The 15,514-nt window shown below is 43.6% G+C and overlaps 1 protein-coding gene and 1 long non-coding RNA gene across 2 annotated transcripts in view; one reads left to right on the top strand and one right to left on the bottom strand.

Moving 5' to 3' along the window:
• Positions 1-9,640, bottom strand: part of LOC133514513 (uncharacterized) — a 40,435-nt gene extending 30,795 nt beyond the window's left edge. The window contains exons 1-2 of the long non-coding RNA XR_009798812.1: positions 8,484-9,640; positions 4,002-4,064 (exon numbers count right to left, since the gene is read on the bottom strand). This is a non-coding gene — a long non-coding RNA (uncharacterized LOC133514513). The remainder of the gene's footprint in view (positions 1-4,001; positions 4,065-8,483) is intronic.
• A 195-nt stretch (positions 9,641-9,835) lies between these two features.
• Positions 9,836-13,160, top strand: hoxb2a (homeobox B2a). The gene is made up of 2 exons (XM_061846265.1): positions 9,836-10,426; positions 11,850-13,160. The coding sequence occupies exons 1-2, from the start codon at positions 9,943-9,945 to the stop codon at positions 12,626-12,628; spliced, it is 1,263 nt and encodes a 420-aa protein (XP_061702249.1). The 5' UTR covers positions 9,836-9,942; the 3' UTR covers positions 12,629-13,160.
• The last annotated feature ends 2,354 nt before the right edge of the window (positions 13,161-15,514 follow it).

Here is a 15,514-nt window from a genome sequence, read left to right as displayed (position 1 = left end):
GGCATCACTTCCGAACATACTCAGTACGGTTAACTTGGATTTTCTGTTTCCAGGTGAATACTGATTGTTTAGGAGCAGGCTTGTTTAGTTAACAACGTTGATGAAATAAACATGTAAATTAATGTCAAGACTACACGAAATAAATGACATCTTTCAATATCTATGTTTTTCTACTCATAACAAATTTTACGCAAGTGATTTTTCTTGCTCGACTGCGCAGATTTGCGAGTCACAGTGACTGAAAACGTTATTTAAATGTTGACGACTGCCAAACTGGAACACATGGCATTTATAAAACCAACATATTGTAATCCTACTAATTTCTGGGGGACTGAAACTCGTTTTCCTGCAGCTGCACCGCTACATACACATTAACAAGATGCATTTCTATCAGTTGTAGACCAGCTCACTATAATAAGTCCTAAAAATACTAAAAATTGATCTTGGAATATTTGGGGGGACTTTTTATGAAATATAGTGCACAATATGTCAAACACATTTGTAAAAATTGACTTTTTTTTAATACTTAAAATACTAAAATTCAAACCCAACCTTAAACTATCACCTTATTGTAGTGGAGGGGTTTCTGTGATCTAATGATCCTACGAGTGAAGTTGTCTGTGGGCTTCACACGCCAATGGAAAACCAGAATCAGAATCAGCTTTATTGGCCAACTGTGTAAAAACACACAAGGAATTTTGCTCCGGCTTCCGGTGCTGCCCTGGTATGACATTCAAAATAAAGAACAACAAAGTAACATGAACAAAGAACAGAAGACATTTGTGTTTATAGGAACTATTCCTTATAAGAGTCACAGATGTGCAAGATGTAAAGTCTTGTTCATTTAGAATAGGTGAAAGAAAGAGTGTGTCGACGTTCCACATTGTGTCAATCTTGTACAGAGTGGATTTACCCGTTCAGGGTTCCCGTTATAGACAAGTGCAATGACAATTGTGCAAACGGAGCAGTTTAAAGTGGCGAATTATGCGACAGTCTACAAAATATATAACTAATATTAATACTGACAGAATTTGACAGAAAGTGGCAGCCAAGGCTTAGATGATGATTTGGTTCTCTCAGTATTGCATCTCTACTTTTTGTAGCAGATATGGCTCTGCTGTCTCCATCAAACTGCAATGTCCAAATCTCACTGGAGCAGTTTGCAGCTCAATGTAAAGCAGCTGTCATGACAACCATTGCCTCTAAATCTCCCGCCATGGTTTTCAATCAGAAATGGGTGGAGTACGCTCTTTAGATCGGCAATGACATCCTTCCCCAAGTGGAGGAGTTCAAATATATTGGTCTTGTTCACGAGTGAGGTAAGAATGGAACTGGAGCTCGATGGGCAGATCGGTCTTGTGTTTGCAGCCATATGAAGTGGCTTAGGCATCTGATTCGGTCTCTTCCTAGACACCTTCCTGGTGAGGCATTCCAGACATGTCCCTCCAAGAGAAGACCCTGGGGATGCTCCATGACATGCTGGAAACACTGTGTCTCTCAGCTTGCTTGGGAATGCTCGGGATCCCCTCGGAAGAGCTGGAGGAAGTAGCTATTGAGAGGGAAGTCTTGGCTTCCCTTCTAAAGTTACTGCCCCTGGAACCCAATCTCAGATAAGCACAAGAAAATCGATGGATGGATGGACTAATACAAAAAAATGTCTCCTTTTGCCTCCCTCACTCTATGTCATAAAAGGAGTTACAGGACTCAGCAGGAAAGACCCGGCGTTGCCGGGACCGACGCAAGGTAGACCGTCTGCCGGAGGACCAAGCCTGTCCAATCCGGGTAGGCTCCTTGATGTCCTCCGCTTCCGTGTCTTATGCTCCGCCAGCGAGGTATGAATACGTCCCGACCACGACCCGTCCGGCTCCTCATATTCTTCTAGACTCTGACTTTTCGGAATATGAGGAGGACCTTGATTTGTATGACCGGCTGCCTGAGTACGACTCCGATGATTTTGATTATGAATCTCTTTGCCCGGTCTTTCATCTCAGTCAGTTTGTTTCACCTCCCTGCGTTTCCAGCACCCGAGCGTCTTCGCCCGGTAGGTCCGAGTACACTATCCCATTTGTGGGAACCCGCTTGGCCATCTACCCGGGACCTGCATGTGGCGGCCAGAGGAGACACCCCGGTTGGGTGCTCCTATGTGCCTCCCGCTGCGTGGCGACTAAGACACCGTCCTCCCATTCCTCGCTGGCAATGGCGAAACCGGCAGACCCGCAGCTGGTGGCGAAGCTTCCAGCCCAGAGGGAGGAGGAGCCGCCAAATCACGAGTTGTTCTGCCGCGAAATGCGGGCACAGATAGAGTGGCAGAGCGCCGAATTGGTGGCTCTCACGGCCCAGGTCCGGCAAGGATTGGTGAACCAGCCGAGCTACACTGACGTCGTAACGGCGACGGACTCGCTGCTGACGCAGATTCACGCTGCAGTGGGAACGGACTCGCCAAGTGCTCGTTGGAGTGGGAATGGACTCGCCACCTCGCCAAGCGCATGTAGCTGTGGAAACGGATCCGCCTCCTCGCCATTCCCACATCGAGGTTTTGGCTGTTCCGAGCAGAGCTCACGCGGCAGTTGGAACTGACCCGCTCCCGAGACACGTCCACGTGTCAGTTTCAACGGACTCGTTACGGACTCATGCTCATGCGGCAGTTGGAACTGACCCGCTCCCGAGACACGCCCATGTGTCAGTTTCGACTGACTCTCTGCCGACTCTCGTTCACGTTGCCCTGGAAACAGATCCGCCACCACGCCACACCCATGTTTCTGTCCAAGAGGAGGTGGCACTGACGCCGCCTTCTCACGTTCCTGTCCAGGAGGAGGTGGCACTGACGCCGCCTTCTCACATTCCTGTCCAGGAGGAGGTGGCGACGGTTCCCCAGCCACCTTACGTTCCCGTCCAGGAGGAGGAGTTGGCACTGATGCCACCTTCTCACATTCCTGTCCAGGAGGAGGTGGCGATGCCGCCTTCTCACGTTCCTGTCCAGTGGGTGGGGACGGTCCCCCAGCCGCCTGACATTCCTGTCCAGGAGTACCAGCGGCAACCGGTTCGCGGCCGTCCCACGCCCTTGTCTCGACGGCGACAGGAGCTGAGGAGTTCTGATGAGCCATCCTGGAGCTGGAGAGACTTCGGGATGGCTGTGATGGTGGCGGTAATGGCTCTGGTCCTTCTCTCCATCATCCTCTTCGCTCCTGATGGCTCCCAGCCGCATCATGACCTGGTCTCATTGGTGACCAATCCACGACTGCCTCCTGACCAAGCCTCGGTGGCAACCTGTCCCTGGTCGTCTCGCAACCACGGCGTGGGAGGTTCTCGTCCGGAGCAGTTGCCTGCCTAGGTCTGGTTCCTGCTTCGCCGTTTGGTTCCTCCCAGAGGTTGTCCGCCCGAATCGCCCCGTGGGGACCCTGGTGCTTTGCGTCCGGGTCGTCCTCCTGACCTGTCCACCTGGACGCCTCGCGTTTGGTGGCCTGGATGGCCACCAGCCTGGGGTTCGGGGGGGACGTGCCGTCCTCCGGACCCCCCTTCCGCCCACCCCTCCCTGTGTTAATTATTGTCTGTTTCTTTCGTTTAGGCACGTCTGGGAGCCGTGCCTTTGAGGGGGGGTACTGCCATGATCCTGCCGCTCCAGCCCGGGCTGTGCGGGTGCCCGCACGGTTGCGCTGATTGGGAGGCGCACACCTGCGCCTCATGCGGGCTGATTATCCTGTGTATTTATATGACCCCGATGACGACTGGTCCGCGCCAGATCATTGAGGTTCATGTCCCGTTCGAGCAATCCCGTATCCCTGATCGACAACCCGTGTGGACCGACCTTTGCGTGTTCTCCGACAAACCCCGTAAGCCTAACTCCTTTGACACTTCTGCCTGCTTTGATCGTTCTCCCGTGTACTGACTCCTGCCTGCCCGCTCACCTGCTCTCTTCGCCTGACGTCTCAACTACCGCTGCTGCACCTGACTGCCTGCCCGATCCACGACCACTGAATAATAAACGTTTCTCCACGAATTACCTTGCATCTTCCGAGTCCTGCATTTGGATCCTACTCCCGTTCCGATGGGTCGTGACACTGGTGCTGAAAAAAGGAAAGTGGTGCGTTAAACTGTGGACTTCAACAAGGATTTGATAACCGAATGTGAATCTGGTGTGCGTGTTTCTGAGCTATCGAAGAAGTATGGCATAGCGAAATCAACGATCAGCACCATTCTGAAACACAAAGATGCCCTCAAAGCAAGTGATTTGCTAAAGGAGAAACTGTTGATCAAACAAAGGCCACAGAACTTGGAGGAAGTCGAAAAGTTGCTTTTTATTTTTGTAAACAAGCAGCAGTTAGCTGATGAGGCTGAAGGCAGGAAAGATGTCTCATGTGCCGATATAAAGCTATCTGCAGTAAATGGAATGACATCCATAATTTTGTAGAACTCCATCACCCTAACAAAGCAGAATATTGCAGAGCACTGCAAAATTTCAATGACTTTGATATGAGCCACTTCAGGAAGGTGCTCAAAGGATGGCAGAAACAGTCTACATTAGATTGTTTGTTAAAAAGGGCGAGTCACCCCCACCGAAGACATTTGAAACAGTTGTTTTGCATTGCTTTTTTCTTTTGTTCCATTAACCCTACCTCAAGTTCCAAGTTAAATTTCGTGTACGTTACGTACTTTCTGTGCATATAAAAACAATTTATCTGGTTTTTCCCCCTCATGATTGCTTGTTTTAAGTTATTCTGCACTTTTGTTAATAAAAAAAAGGTTTACAAGGCTGGGGGCCGAGTCGCCACAGATACGGCAATGCACTCCCAGGCTAGCATACTCTACTACTAAAGGCTCCGTCACACCATGATGTTCTGGTCAACGTCCTCTGAACATTTCAATCGTTCTATTTTTCAGCGTTCTCAAACGTGGATGACACATGTGGCGTGTGATTAACGTGTGTCTAACGCACGAAAAGCGTATCTAACGCACGGAAAGCGTGTAACAGCGACCAAATAAGATACCTCTAAAAACCATTAGCGTGTGCAAAAGTGTTATTGGGGCGCAACGAGCGATTTGTCAACGTAAGACAAGTTTGTTGAGCGTATGACCAATGAGTGAATAACGACAGAAAAGCGTTTTGCTGGCGTGGAATTTTCACAGTGGAACCGGCACTAAAACGTTGGAAAGTTCATAGTCACTTCAGCTGTTGTCGTGAGTTACAACAGTGACCATCATGCCGCCGAGAAGAAAAAAAAGTTAGGGCGTGGACTTCAGCAGCTAGCGCTTCTAGTAAGAAAGCTAAGCCTCATCCCGAGCAATCTGTTTTGAGGAAAAACAACAGCAGGAGTAAGAGCACGTTCCCGAAGTCACGCACCATGTGACACCCCCTGGGGACCCTAAACACCTTGCAAACCCCAGTGACGACGGTCCGACAAAGAGACAAAAGAAGCAGAGAAAGGATTGCAGGATCCTGGACCGGGCTGTTGAGGATATTCTGGTGGAGTTTTTCCACGAAAACAAACTGCAGCTTTCTGGATCTTCCATAGTAGGGGCTCTCTACTGTGGCTTAATATTAAATGGACCTTGCTTTTACAAAGCATCGGTTTATATACCCATATGCATGGAAGTTCGGGAAACGCTCGAATGACGCTCAATGGACACCAAACGACGTTCTTTTCACTTTGGTTACACGCTGTGTGCACTAGGGGATTGTTCAGTGGGTGTTGACAGGTTGCCAGTGAGTCGTTCACTTTACTTTTATAATCTTGTGACCCTTGTGAGGATAAGCGGCTCAGAAAATGGATGGATTCTGAAACATTTGTGTGTGATAGATATGCAAAAAAAAAAAACAAAAACAGGAGAGGAATCAGGATGGGGCAAATACTTTTTAATGGCACTGTTGTTGTGGTGGCATGGTGGCCAACTGTAGAGTGTTGGCCTCACAGCTCTGAGGACCGGGGTTCAAATCTGAGCCCTACCTGTGTGGAGTTTGCATGTTATCCCTATGCCTGCGTGGGTTTTCTCTAGGCACTCCGGTTTCCTCTCACATCCCCAAAACATGCATTAATTGGAGACTCTAAATTTCCTCTAGGTGTGATTGTGTGTGCATTTGTTGTCTGTCTCCATGTGCCCTGCGATTGGCTGTCATCCAGTTCAAGGTGTACCCTGCCTCTTGCCTGATGACAGCTTGGATTGGCTGCAGCACTCCCGTGACCCTCGTGAGGATAAGCAGCTCAGAAAATGGATGGATGGATGGATGGATGGATGGATGGATGGATGGATGGATGGATGGATGGATGGATGGATGGATGGATGGATGGATGGATGGATGTTATGTCATTTATGGTACATTTGATAATATTAAAGCTACTGACTAGAAAACTGAGCGGAATCCCATTTCATTATGAGATAGATAGATAGATAGATAGATAGATAGATATAGATAGATAGATAGATAGATAGATAGATAGATAGATAGATAGATAGATAGATAGATAGATAGATAGATAGATAGATAGATAGATAGATAGATAGATAGATAGATAGATAGATAGATAGATAGATATATAGATAGATAGATAGATAGATAGATATAGATAGATAGATAGATAGATAGAGAGGGGGGGTTTACATTAATATTCAGAGTACAGTGGAGCTTGTGCTTTGGTGCAATACAGGCAGAGAATTGATTAAATATGACTAAATCAAATTTTAAAAGACGGGCGACCATGTTGAATGTGGGGCATTAACGTGAGAGTCATGTCAAGTGGATGATATTATTTATTGTACATGCACAGCTGGCAAAGAGAAAATGCTGAGTGGCTCTGAAAAATACAAATAGAAATGTCTGGAGTCTATAATGTATTTTTGGTGTAGTTTTTGCCAAGCCTTTGGCAATGTATTTGGAACTAGGAAGAACACTTATTCCTCATGGTTCATGAAAGGGACTTGCCTATGACAAGTACTGTACTTCATCAATATTGGCATGACCAATCAAAATGAACAGAAATAGGGGTGCATATGGCCTCAAAATAAATAAAATGAAAAAAACAGCTTCAAGGTAACGGACAATTGGATAAATTGATATCCAACCACATACACACACTCACACCCCTATTACTCCATTCTATCAAGGTTCTACTGTATTCACAAAACTCAGTTTCTACTTTGATATGTTATATTTTGTGCATGTCATTTTGATTATTTGATTACCAACCAAGGACAAGACCTAAGTCAATTTTTGATACTCATTATGGGAGGTTCGTTTGCTCCATAAAAAAATACGTATTGTTATATGGAGGTGCTACTTCAGCAAAATGAGTCATCCTCTCCCAGAAATTGAGGCTATTGTTAATTTATTTTATGATTACAATCTTTTCCTCCTTGCTGTGGAACAACATTTAATAACCTTTATAATATTTAATGTTTCGTCACAAACTTTGCAAAAATGTGTTGTTGTTTTCTTTTGGGAAAAGAATTTAGTTAACATGTTAAAAAAAAAAAATCTTTCCTGGCCTGGAGCTCAGCATCTCTAAACTTTTTATCCTAGAATTACCGACGTTTTTTTTTTTTTTGTTAATTGAACTTTAACTTAGAACAGTATAATGTACACTGTAGCGTCCCTGGCACGCGCTATTAGAACAGCATAATGTACAATGTAGCGTCCCTGGCACGCGCTATTACGTGATCGTGACTGAAGCATTCAGGGAGATTCTTTCCCTCTCTTGGTCTTCCCCCCATTTCTGAGAACGTAAGGCTTGAGACATAAATCAGCATCCCATAAATAACAGCCATGCTTCCCTTTACATTTTCGTTGGACAAACAGACAATAAAACCACCAATAAGCAGCGACTAGATCTAATTTATTACCTCATAAAAACAGACAGGAAACTTGGTTACACCTACGCAGCCGTTCCTGAAAAAAGAGACGAGCTGAACCACGAGTGTGCTCTCAGAGGCCGATACATTTTGCACCAGCCCGGAAGGCTTTCAAACACTCGTGTTTTATAACCGGCAAGTATGGGCCGATAGTTTCATAGAAATACATCCATTGACCAGGTATATCGTCGTCTTTTCTCAAATTTCATTTTTATTCTTTAGCTGTTGTTGTACCTTTTGTATTCCGTAACCTGCTATAACATTCTCAGAGCTATTTTTACCACCATATATTGGATTACGCAATACCAGTTCAAATAATTAAATAAATAAATATATTAATAATTTAATAATGACCAAAATATAGTTTTTTATATGATTAACGTACCATTATTAACAAAGGAATGCAGAAACGGAAATGTAAACCTCTTCAGAAATCTGCTCGTAAATGTCTGCTTTCTACCAAAATCCGAGTGCTTTTACGTGTGCCTTCAAATCCAGTCGATCATTGCCTGCTTCTCAATGGCCCTCTCTCCCACACACATTTTTTTCTCCATTTTGTATTTTATTTAACCTCGGCTAAAAAAAAAAGTGACGACATCCTGTATGCAAGCAAGATGTGACGTGTTGTAGCTCATGCTTACCATAATGTTCGAATAAGAAATCCACGATATTTTCGCAGTGGCCGTTTATAATGTAGGGAAAAGGGGCGGGCGGGGCGGTGTTTTGAGGTTTGCACGTTATTTAGGAAAAGTGGCGCTGTGTCAGGCTCTGCAGTCAGCGAGAGATTGATCACCCCCACCCACCCGGAGTTCTCTGGGCCATTCCGAAATACCCTAGGAAGGTTTTTAGTTGCACATTTTTACAAAATGTCGCAATTTGTAATTGAATCACATACATTCCTAAATGTCTACTGATAACCTACCCCCTGCAAGTAATTTAACGTGGATGTTCATATTAAATGTGTTCTTTTTATACTTAACAGGGACGTCCGTATATGTGCGCACCCATCAGTTGCAGACCGACCTCGCGTTGAACTCCCTTAGTAAACACACCAAACATTTTTAACACACGTGCACTGAATGAGTGAGGGCTCTGTATTACGCTATGGACTACTGAAATATTCTGAGAAGATGCATGGATTCTTAAATCAAGTAATTAAAAAAATCATTTCAGTCTACCCCAATCGCATATGTACATTGATTGCACATGATTAAAATCTGTTAAACGTTATCATATATTATCGGATTATTTTTCGAGGAAAAGAGGGTGAAATTGTTCCCGGTATAGGATAGTTTTACGTATGAGTGATTCTAATGAACACATAAAGAAAACATGATCCATTTACACTTAAACATTTCCAGAACTAAATCAATAACCACACTCCTGTCTGTGCAAAAATGTAGGTTACTCTAAAAGAATGCCCAATAGGGTGACATTTTCTATCTCTCTCAGATTCAATATTATTTTTTCCGAGATGTATATCATATTTTGAAGGAGCAATGTTGCAAACTGAGTTAGCGACCTTTGAAAGTGAACCGTCATCAGAAAAGAAAACGTTCCAGCGATGCTCTTTTGTTTGTGCCTCAAAGCTGAGCTGCACCCACGGGTCGCCTACACTGTCCACATGGCTACCGGTAGGCTTTAGCCTTTTCTCGCCTTTCAATCTAACCCCCGGTGTGACAAGACAATGGCAGCATTTTGTGATATAGTCCGTTTGTCACATTTTGTACTCAATAATTATGCAGCTTCTCACAGTCAACTCCGCCGTCAGGCCTAGGTGTCTAATTGGCTGTTTTGTGTCACGTGATCAGGAATTGGCTGCATTTTCATCCCATAGTTCTTCAGCTTATCCTACCCAGGTCCCCATACGCTAGTAATATCACCAATATACACAATTATTCTACTGCCCCACGCATTTACTCTGTCGAGAAGCAGTGTACGAGCACGCACTGATTTTACTTTTGTTTATTTGAAGCTGTTTCAGTGCTGCAGGAGTCCGCATGATTGTGTATGTGCAGCGCGTGTGTACGTGTGTGTGTGTTGCTTTTTATTTTTGTGACGGGTCTCATCGTTAGGCAGTGATATCGGTTTGAAGGAGCTATGAATTTTGAATTGGAACGTGAGATTGGTTTTATAAATAGCCAACCGTCGCTAGCAGAGTGCCTGACGTCCTTCCCTGCCGTCCTGGAGTCATTTCAAACTTCATCAATCAAGGAGTCGACAGTAATTCCGCCTCCCTTCGAGAACACCATTCCAAGCCTCAGCCTCTGCACAGCCAGCCAGCCAAGACCAGCTTCAAGGAACCAACAGAACCGGAGAGCCTCTCTGAGCAATGTTATCCAGACGCACCAGCGACTTGCCCAGCAGCTCTGCCCGCCTGTTCAGGCCCCCACCCAGAAAGGCTCTTCTACTGCAGGACCACCGGCTCAGGAGTTCCCCTGGATGAAGGAGAAGAAGTCCTCAAAAAAATGTCCCAAACCTGCTAGCACCTCCGGCATTGGTGGATCCACAGTCCAGTCCGCCTCACCGTCTCCGTCACCGACCGCCTCCGTGTACGCTTCAGCGGTCATCGAGTCACTCACAGGTCGGTGTTAGAAATGTTTGGTTATGGGTACTTTTGTGCTTAGTCTGTGAAGGATGTGTTGCATGTGTTTTAAATTGTCAAAATTGTCACTGTTTACCTCACATCAAACATTACATCAAATGTATAAAATGGCATTGTCGAATGCACAATGTTGAGTCGATATGCGTCTTGTGTGTTGCGGTGATGCGGGATCAACAGGGGAGCCATTTTTAGTCCACCCTATTATGCGGTGCGCACCTTTGCACGATGTCATTCGTTAGGCATTGGATGGCCACATTTTAACGATGGGTTAAGTGATGTATTACGTTTTGTATTAAGTAGGCCTACAATGCACTTAAAATGTCCAAAAATAAACGTGATGGAAAAAAATGACACATCGTGCAACGTAAGTGAGATTTTTTTACTTCTTCTGATATAGCTCCTTCGGATAATGATCAACTCGAAATGTAATTATTTCGTAACATGATATGTATAACCCATTTTATGCTTAAAATACCCATCTAATAATGGCGACAAAACAGGGTGTTGTGGGGGTTGGGGGCACTATTCACGCCAAGTAAATAATTCGTTCGTGTGTTTTGGCTTCCAGTTAAATCCCATGTGAATTTATCCAATTCATATTTCTTTGTTATATGAAAACCCAAATCGCGTGCACAAACCTTTTCGCCTACATAAACACAGACACACACGATTGTGATTGCAATGGACTATTGCCCTTTTAAGCACTCTTATTCCTCTTAAAGCTTGAGGACTATATGCATCCTTTGCACGATTGTCAAAAAACTTCCATCATTTCTAGTTTACGAGCAGCCTTTATTGCTCACACAGGCACACACGCGCGCGCACAAACACACGCAATATGTCTTTTTCTGGAAAAATCAAGGGCATTGTTTTTACTGGTTTTAGGTGATTTTGATTTATTTTGACATACCTTTGCAAAATATTCACTCGCGTTTCCCTCCAATGTTCTCCGTATTGTTTGATTTATTTAATGCCATCTCTCCGTCTCTGATTTCACACAGTCACTCACAGTAGGCGCACTGCCCCTCGAGCAGCGTTGCCTGACATTACAATTTCTATTTGGCTCATCCATTCGCTTAACTGCATTTTACCATTATTTCAACATTTTTTTAATAAATTGCTTATACTGTGTTCAGTGGCCATGTTTTATTATTCATTCGGGTATTTCTTTTCATATAAAATACCCCAGGGTTCACTAGCTTAAATTGAAACAGATTACCTTTAACGCTGGAAAATGTCATATTTTATTGGCTTCATCAAATATTTGTGGATATTATTTGACACGACGCGCATTGTAATATTAAAATCACGACGTAGTCGATATATGTAGATTTGCCCTTGATTTATCTGCTCTCCTCGATAGATTTAGATTTGTCTTTCATTTGTCCGCTCTCTCGTTCAGACCCACATCAGGGTGCTCTGGAGGTTGGAGGAGCGGGGTCTCGTCGGTTGCGCACCGCCTATACTAACACGCAACTCCTGGAGCTCGAGAAGGAGTTTCACTTCAACAAGTATCTTTGCCGACCTAGACGAGTAGAGATCGCCGCCCTTTTGGACTTAACCGAACGGCAGGTTAAAGTTTGGTTCCAGAACCGGCGCATGAAACACAAGCGGCAGATGACGCACAACCGGGATGGAGGTGGCGATGGGGGTGGAGGGTGCCAGGAATCCGGCGAGCCAAGTTGCGTTGAGCCTCTCGAAGGGGCCGATGCTTCGTCACCGTATTCAAGCCAGCCGCTTGAGGCATCTGGCACAGGGGAGTTCTCAGTTGGCGAGGCGGGTAGCAGTAATCAATCTTCAGACGCCCACATCCTTGACAATGGAGACAATGTGCATCCCACGCTGGCGGAAGGAGGCCTATCGACTCGCCTGGACCTGCCACCGCTGTCGAATGGTTCTGGCGCCTGTGACTCTGCTGCCAAACATACCTCACAGGAGCCGGTGACCACGAAAGGTTCCACTGATAACACAAACATGAGGCTTCTCCAGCAGCCAGATTCTTCCAGCCCCTCCTCTTTGGCCTCCGCCGAGCTACCCGACCTGACGTTCTTTGCCGCAGACGCCTGTATGTCACCCAGCCTTCAGAGTTCCCTAGACAGTCCGGTGGATTTTTCGGAGGAGGACTTCGACTTGTTCACAAGTACACTGTGCACCATGGACCTTCAGCATCTCAACTTCTGAGGGTTTATATCATAATTAAAGCATAGAAACGATGGCTCTCAGACAGAACTGCATCTTGTTGGGGGAAAAACACGGTAACATTCCTGAATTTATTTCAGAATGAAGTTTAAAACTTTGATATTTAAATCTATTTTTCATCCTTTTGCCAGTGTTATTTTAACACTCACCATACAGAGCTAAAATACGGTAGATGACAAGATTTTTCATTTAAAATATAAAGGTTAACATTTTTGTGCCCGTATTTTCAGGAAAGTGAACTTACAATTAATATTTATTATTTATTTTAATTTGTAGAATGTGTGGAATATTTTGATCAAAACTTCTCAGGAACTGCTTGGTACCATTAGACTGCTTTTCGAAAATATTAACTGAACAGGAAAGATTTCTTGCTTTGCCCCAGAGAAGAGAGAAGTCGCGTTTATGATTCGACTTTTAAACCCAAGTTAATTTATTCAAATGCTTTAACAGTGAGATACAAATTATTTATTGTATACATATTTTCATAGTGAAAAACTGATAATAAAAATACAAATACATCTACGAAGTGGCTCCCGTTTTTTTCTTTTGATTATTTCTTCGGGTGTCATTGCATATGTTCAACTGAACTCATAATCGTACAGACGTCTGCGTGATGTTTTTTTTTACCTTTACAATTTGTAACTTTGTGTGAGGATAAGTGGCTCCGGAAATTTACATTATTATTATTATTATTATTATTGTTGTTGTTGTTATTTATTGTAAAAGTGCTTTTCATTTCGCTAAAAGGGAAATCCATTGGTTTGCATTAACAATGTATCCAAAGGGCCATGTAATATGAACTCTATTTTAAAAATGCTATGTTAAATCCTGGTTTTGAGAAGATTTTTATCGATAATTACGAATTTTCAGGGGCTCTACCATTTTCGCGAGTCGCATGATCTATGTATGCGGATGTGACATGTACCGTGCCAACAAAGGCTCGATTACATGGGACACCATTTATGCCCAGCGGTGATTTCTCTGATTTATCCTCATCTGATGAAGAAATAGCAGTATCGGTTGATCGGGAAGACGGTGGAATACTTCCATACACAGCCATGTTTTCCTCATCAGATGAGGATAAATCCGAGAAATCAGCGCTAAGCATAAATGGTGTCCCATGTAATCGAACCTTTCTTGCTGCAGGGTACACGTCACATAGGTCATTTGACTCGCAAAAATGGCTAACCCCCTGAAGATTCATAATTGTTGATAAAAATCTTCTCAAAATACTATTAAATGACAGAGGATTTAACATCACATTGTCAAAATAGAGTACATATTACATCAGGGGTGTCAAACTCATTTTTCTCACAGGCCACATTGTTCTTCCGATTTCCCTCAGAGGGCCGTTATGACTGTGGAACAAAAATATTTAATCATCTCATCATATTGACATCATCAATTTATGAACTAGTTTTGGAATCCGAAATCAAGGGTAATGTGATTTTCAACTATTCACGTTTGGTAACACAAAAATGCTTGTAATATCTTAAATTTATCATTTATTATACATGATGATTTGAAATTTTGGTGCAGATTTTTACAAGAACCATGGAAATTGACAGTCTAGATTTGGCTTTGTGGGCCACACAAAATCATGTGACGGGCCAGATCTGCCCCCCGGGCCTTGAGTTTGACACCAATGTATTACATGATCTATTGTTAATGCAAACCAGTGGATTTCCGCTCTAAATACTTCTTCGCTGAAAATGTTACAGACTTAAGCAACTCTAATAAGAGGCTGTGGACACGATCAGCCCTGAATTTATTTAAATACGTCATTTGATCATTTACATTGGTTGCTATTGGTTGAATTGAAGTACACTTACATTGAAAAAAATATCCACTATGGGATAAATTGTGAGACTTTTCTGTTTCTGTAGGCTTGTAATTCTAGTTAGTAGTTATATTAATAGAGTGGATAGATAAAATATATTATGAGAAGAAGAAAAAGATATGGTTTGCATTGTAATCGTGGGTGGAATGCGTTGCTAGCCACGAGGTAGCAACATCTTGCGGCCTTTGAGAATCTAATGTTATGCAAACTTGGCTCCTGCCCTCCTGCTGCAGAGTTAAAATGGCGCTGTAGACAAAGCAGGATGCACACAATGAGCAACCGCAGCCATTACAGGACAAGCTGTGTGCCCGTGCGCGTGCGTGAGTGTTTGTGCTCGTGTGTGGGGGGTGGAGCGAGACAGAGAGAAAGCGTTCCATCATCGTTATTACTACTAGAATAGTATTGACTTACTTCTACTAGTACTACTATTAACTGAGACCACTTCTATTCATCCACCCTTCGCACCACTAAGACCATTGCTAAAAAAAAAAATAAACTAAAAAAGTAATTAATTTTCAGTTGCACATTACTAATGTGGTAAGCTGATGAAATTTCTCCATCTTTTCCTCCAAAATAATCAAATGACACATGCAACTGATGTACGTATTTGAATTACGTAAATTCAAATAACTTTTTTTCAGGAAAATAATGTAATTTTCAGTTGCACATGATTCAAATGCGGTAAACTTTTGTAATTTTCCTCCTTTTTATCGAATATGTTAGTTTAACAGATTTTAATCATATACAAGCAATGTACATGCTCAAATAGCTTATGGGCACGCTACTCTGAGAACGCCCGATCTCGTCAGATCTCGGGAAGGTCAGTGGGTTTGGCTGTGGTTAGTACTTGGATGGGAGACCTCCTGGGAATACCAGGTGGTGTAAGCTTTTCTCCCCGGGTAAAATGCTGCGACAAATATGAGTTCATCTGAGATGACATGCTGTGGTGACCCCTAATGGGACAAGCCAAAAGAAGAAGAAGTACATGTTCAATTAAAGTAAATTAATACACACAGACATCCATCGAT

This window comes from Syngnathoides biaculeatus, chromosome 16 (genome assembly GCF_019802595.1).
Source record: "Syngnathoides biaculeatus isolate LvHL_M chromosome 16, ASM1980259v1, whole genome shotgun sequence".
In the NCBI taxonomy this organism is placed as follows: domain Eukaryota; kingdom Metazoa; phylum Chordata; class Actinopteri; order Syngnathiformes; family Syngnathidae; genus Syngnathoides; species Syngnathoides biaculeatus.
This window is presented reverse-complemented; position numbering and strand designations above follow the sequence as displayed.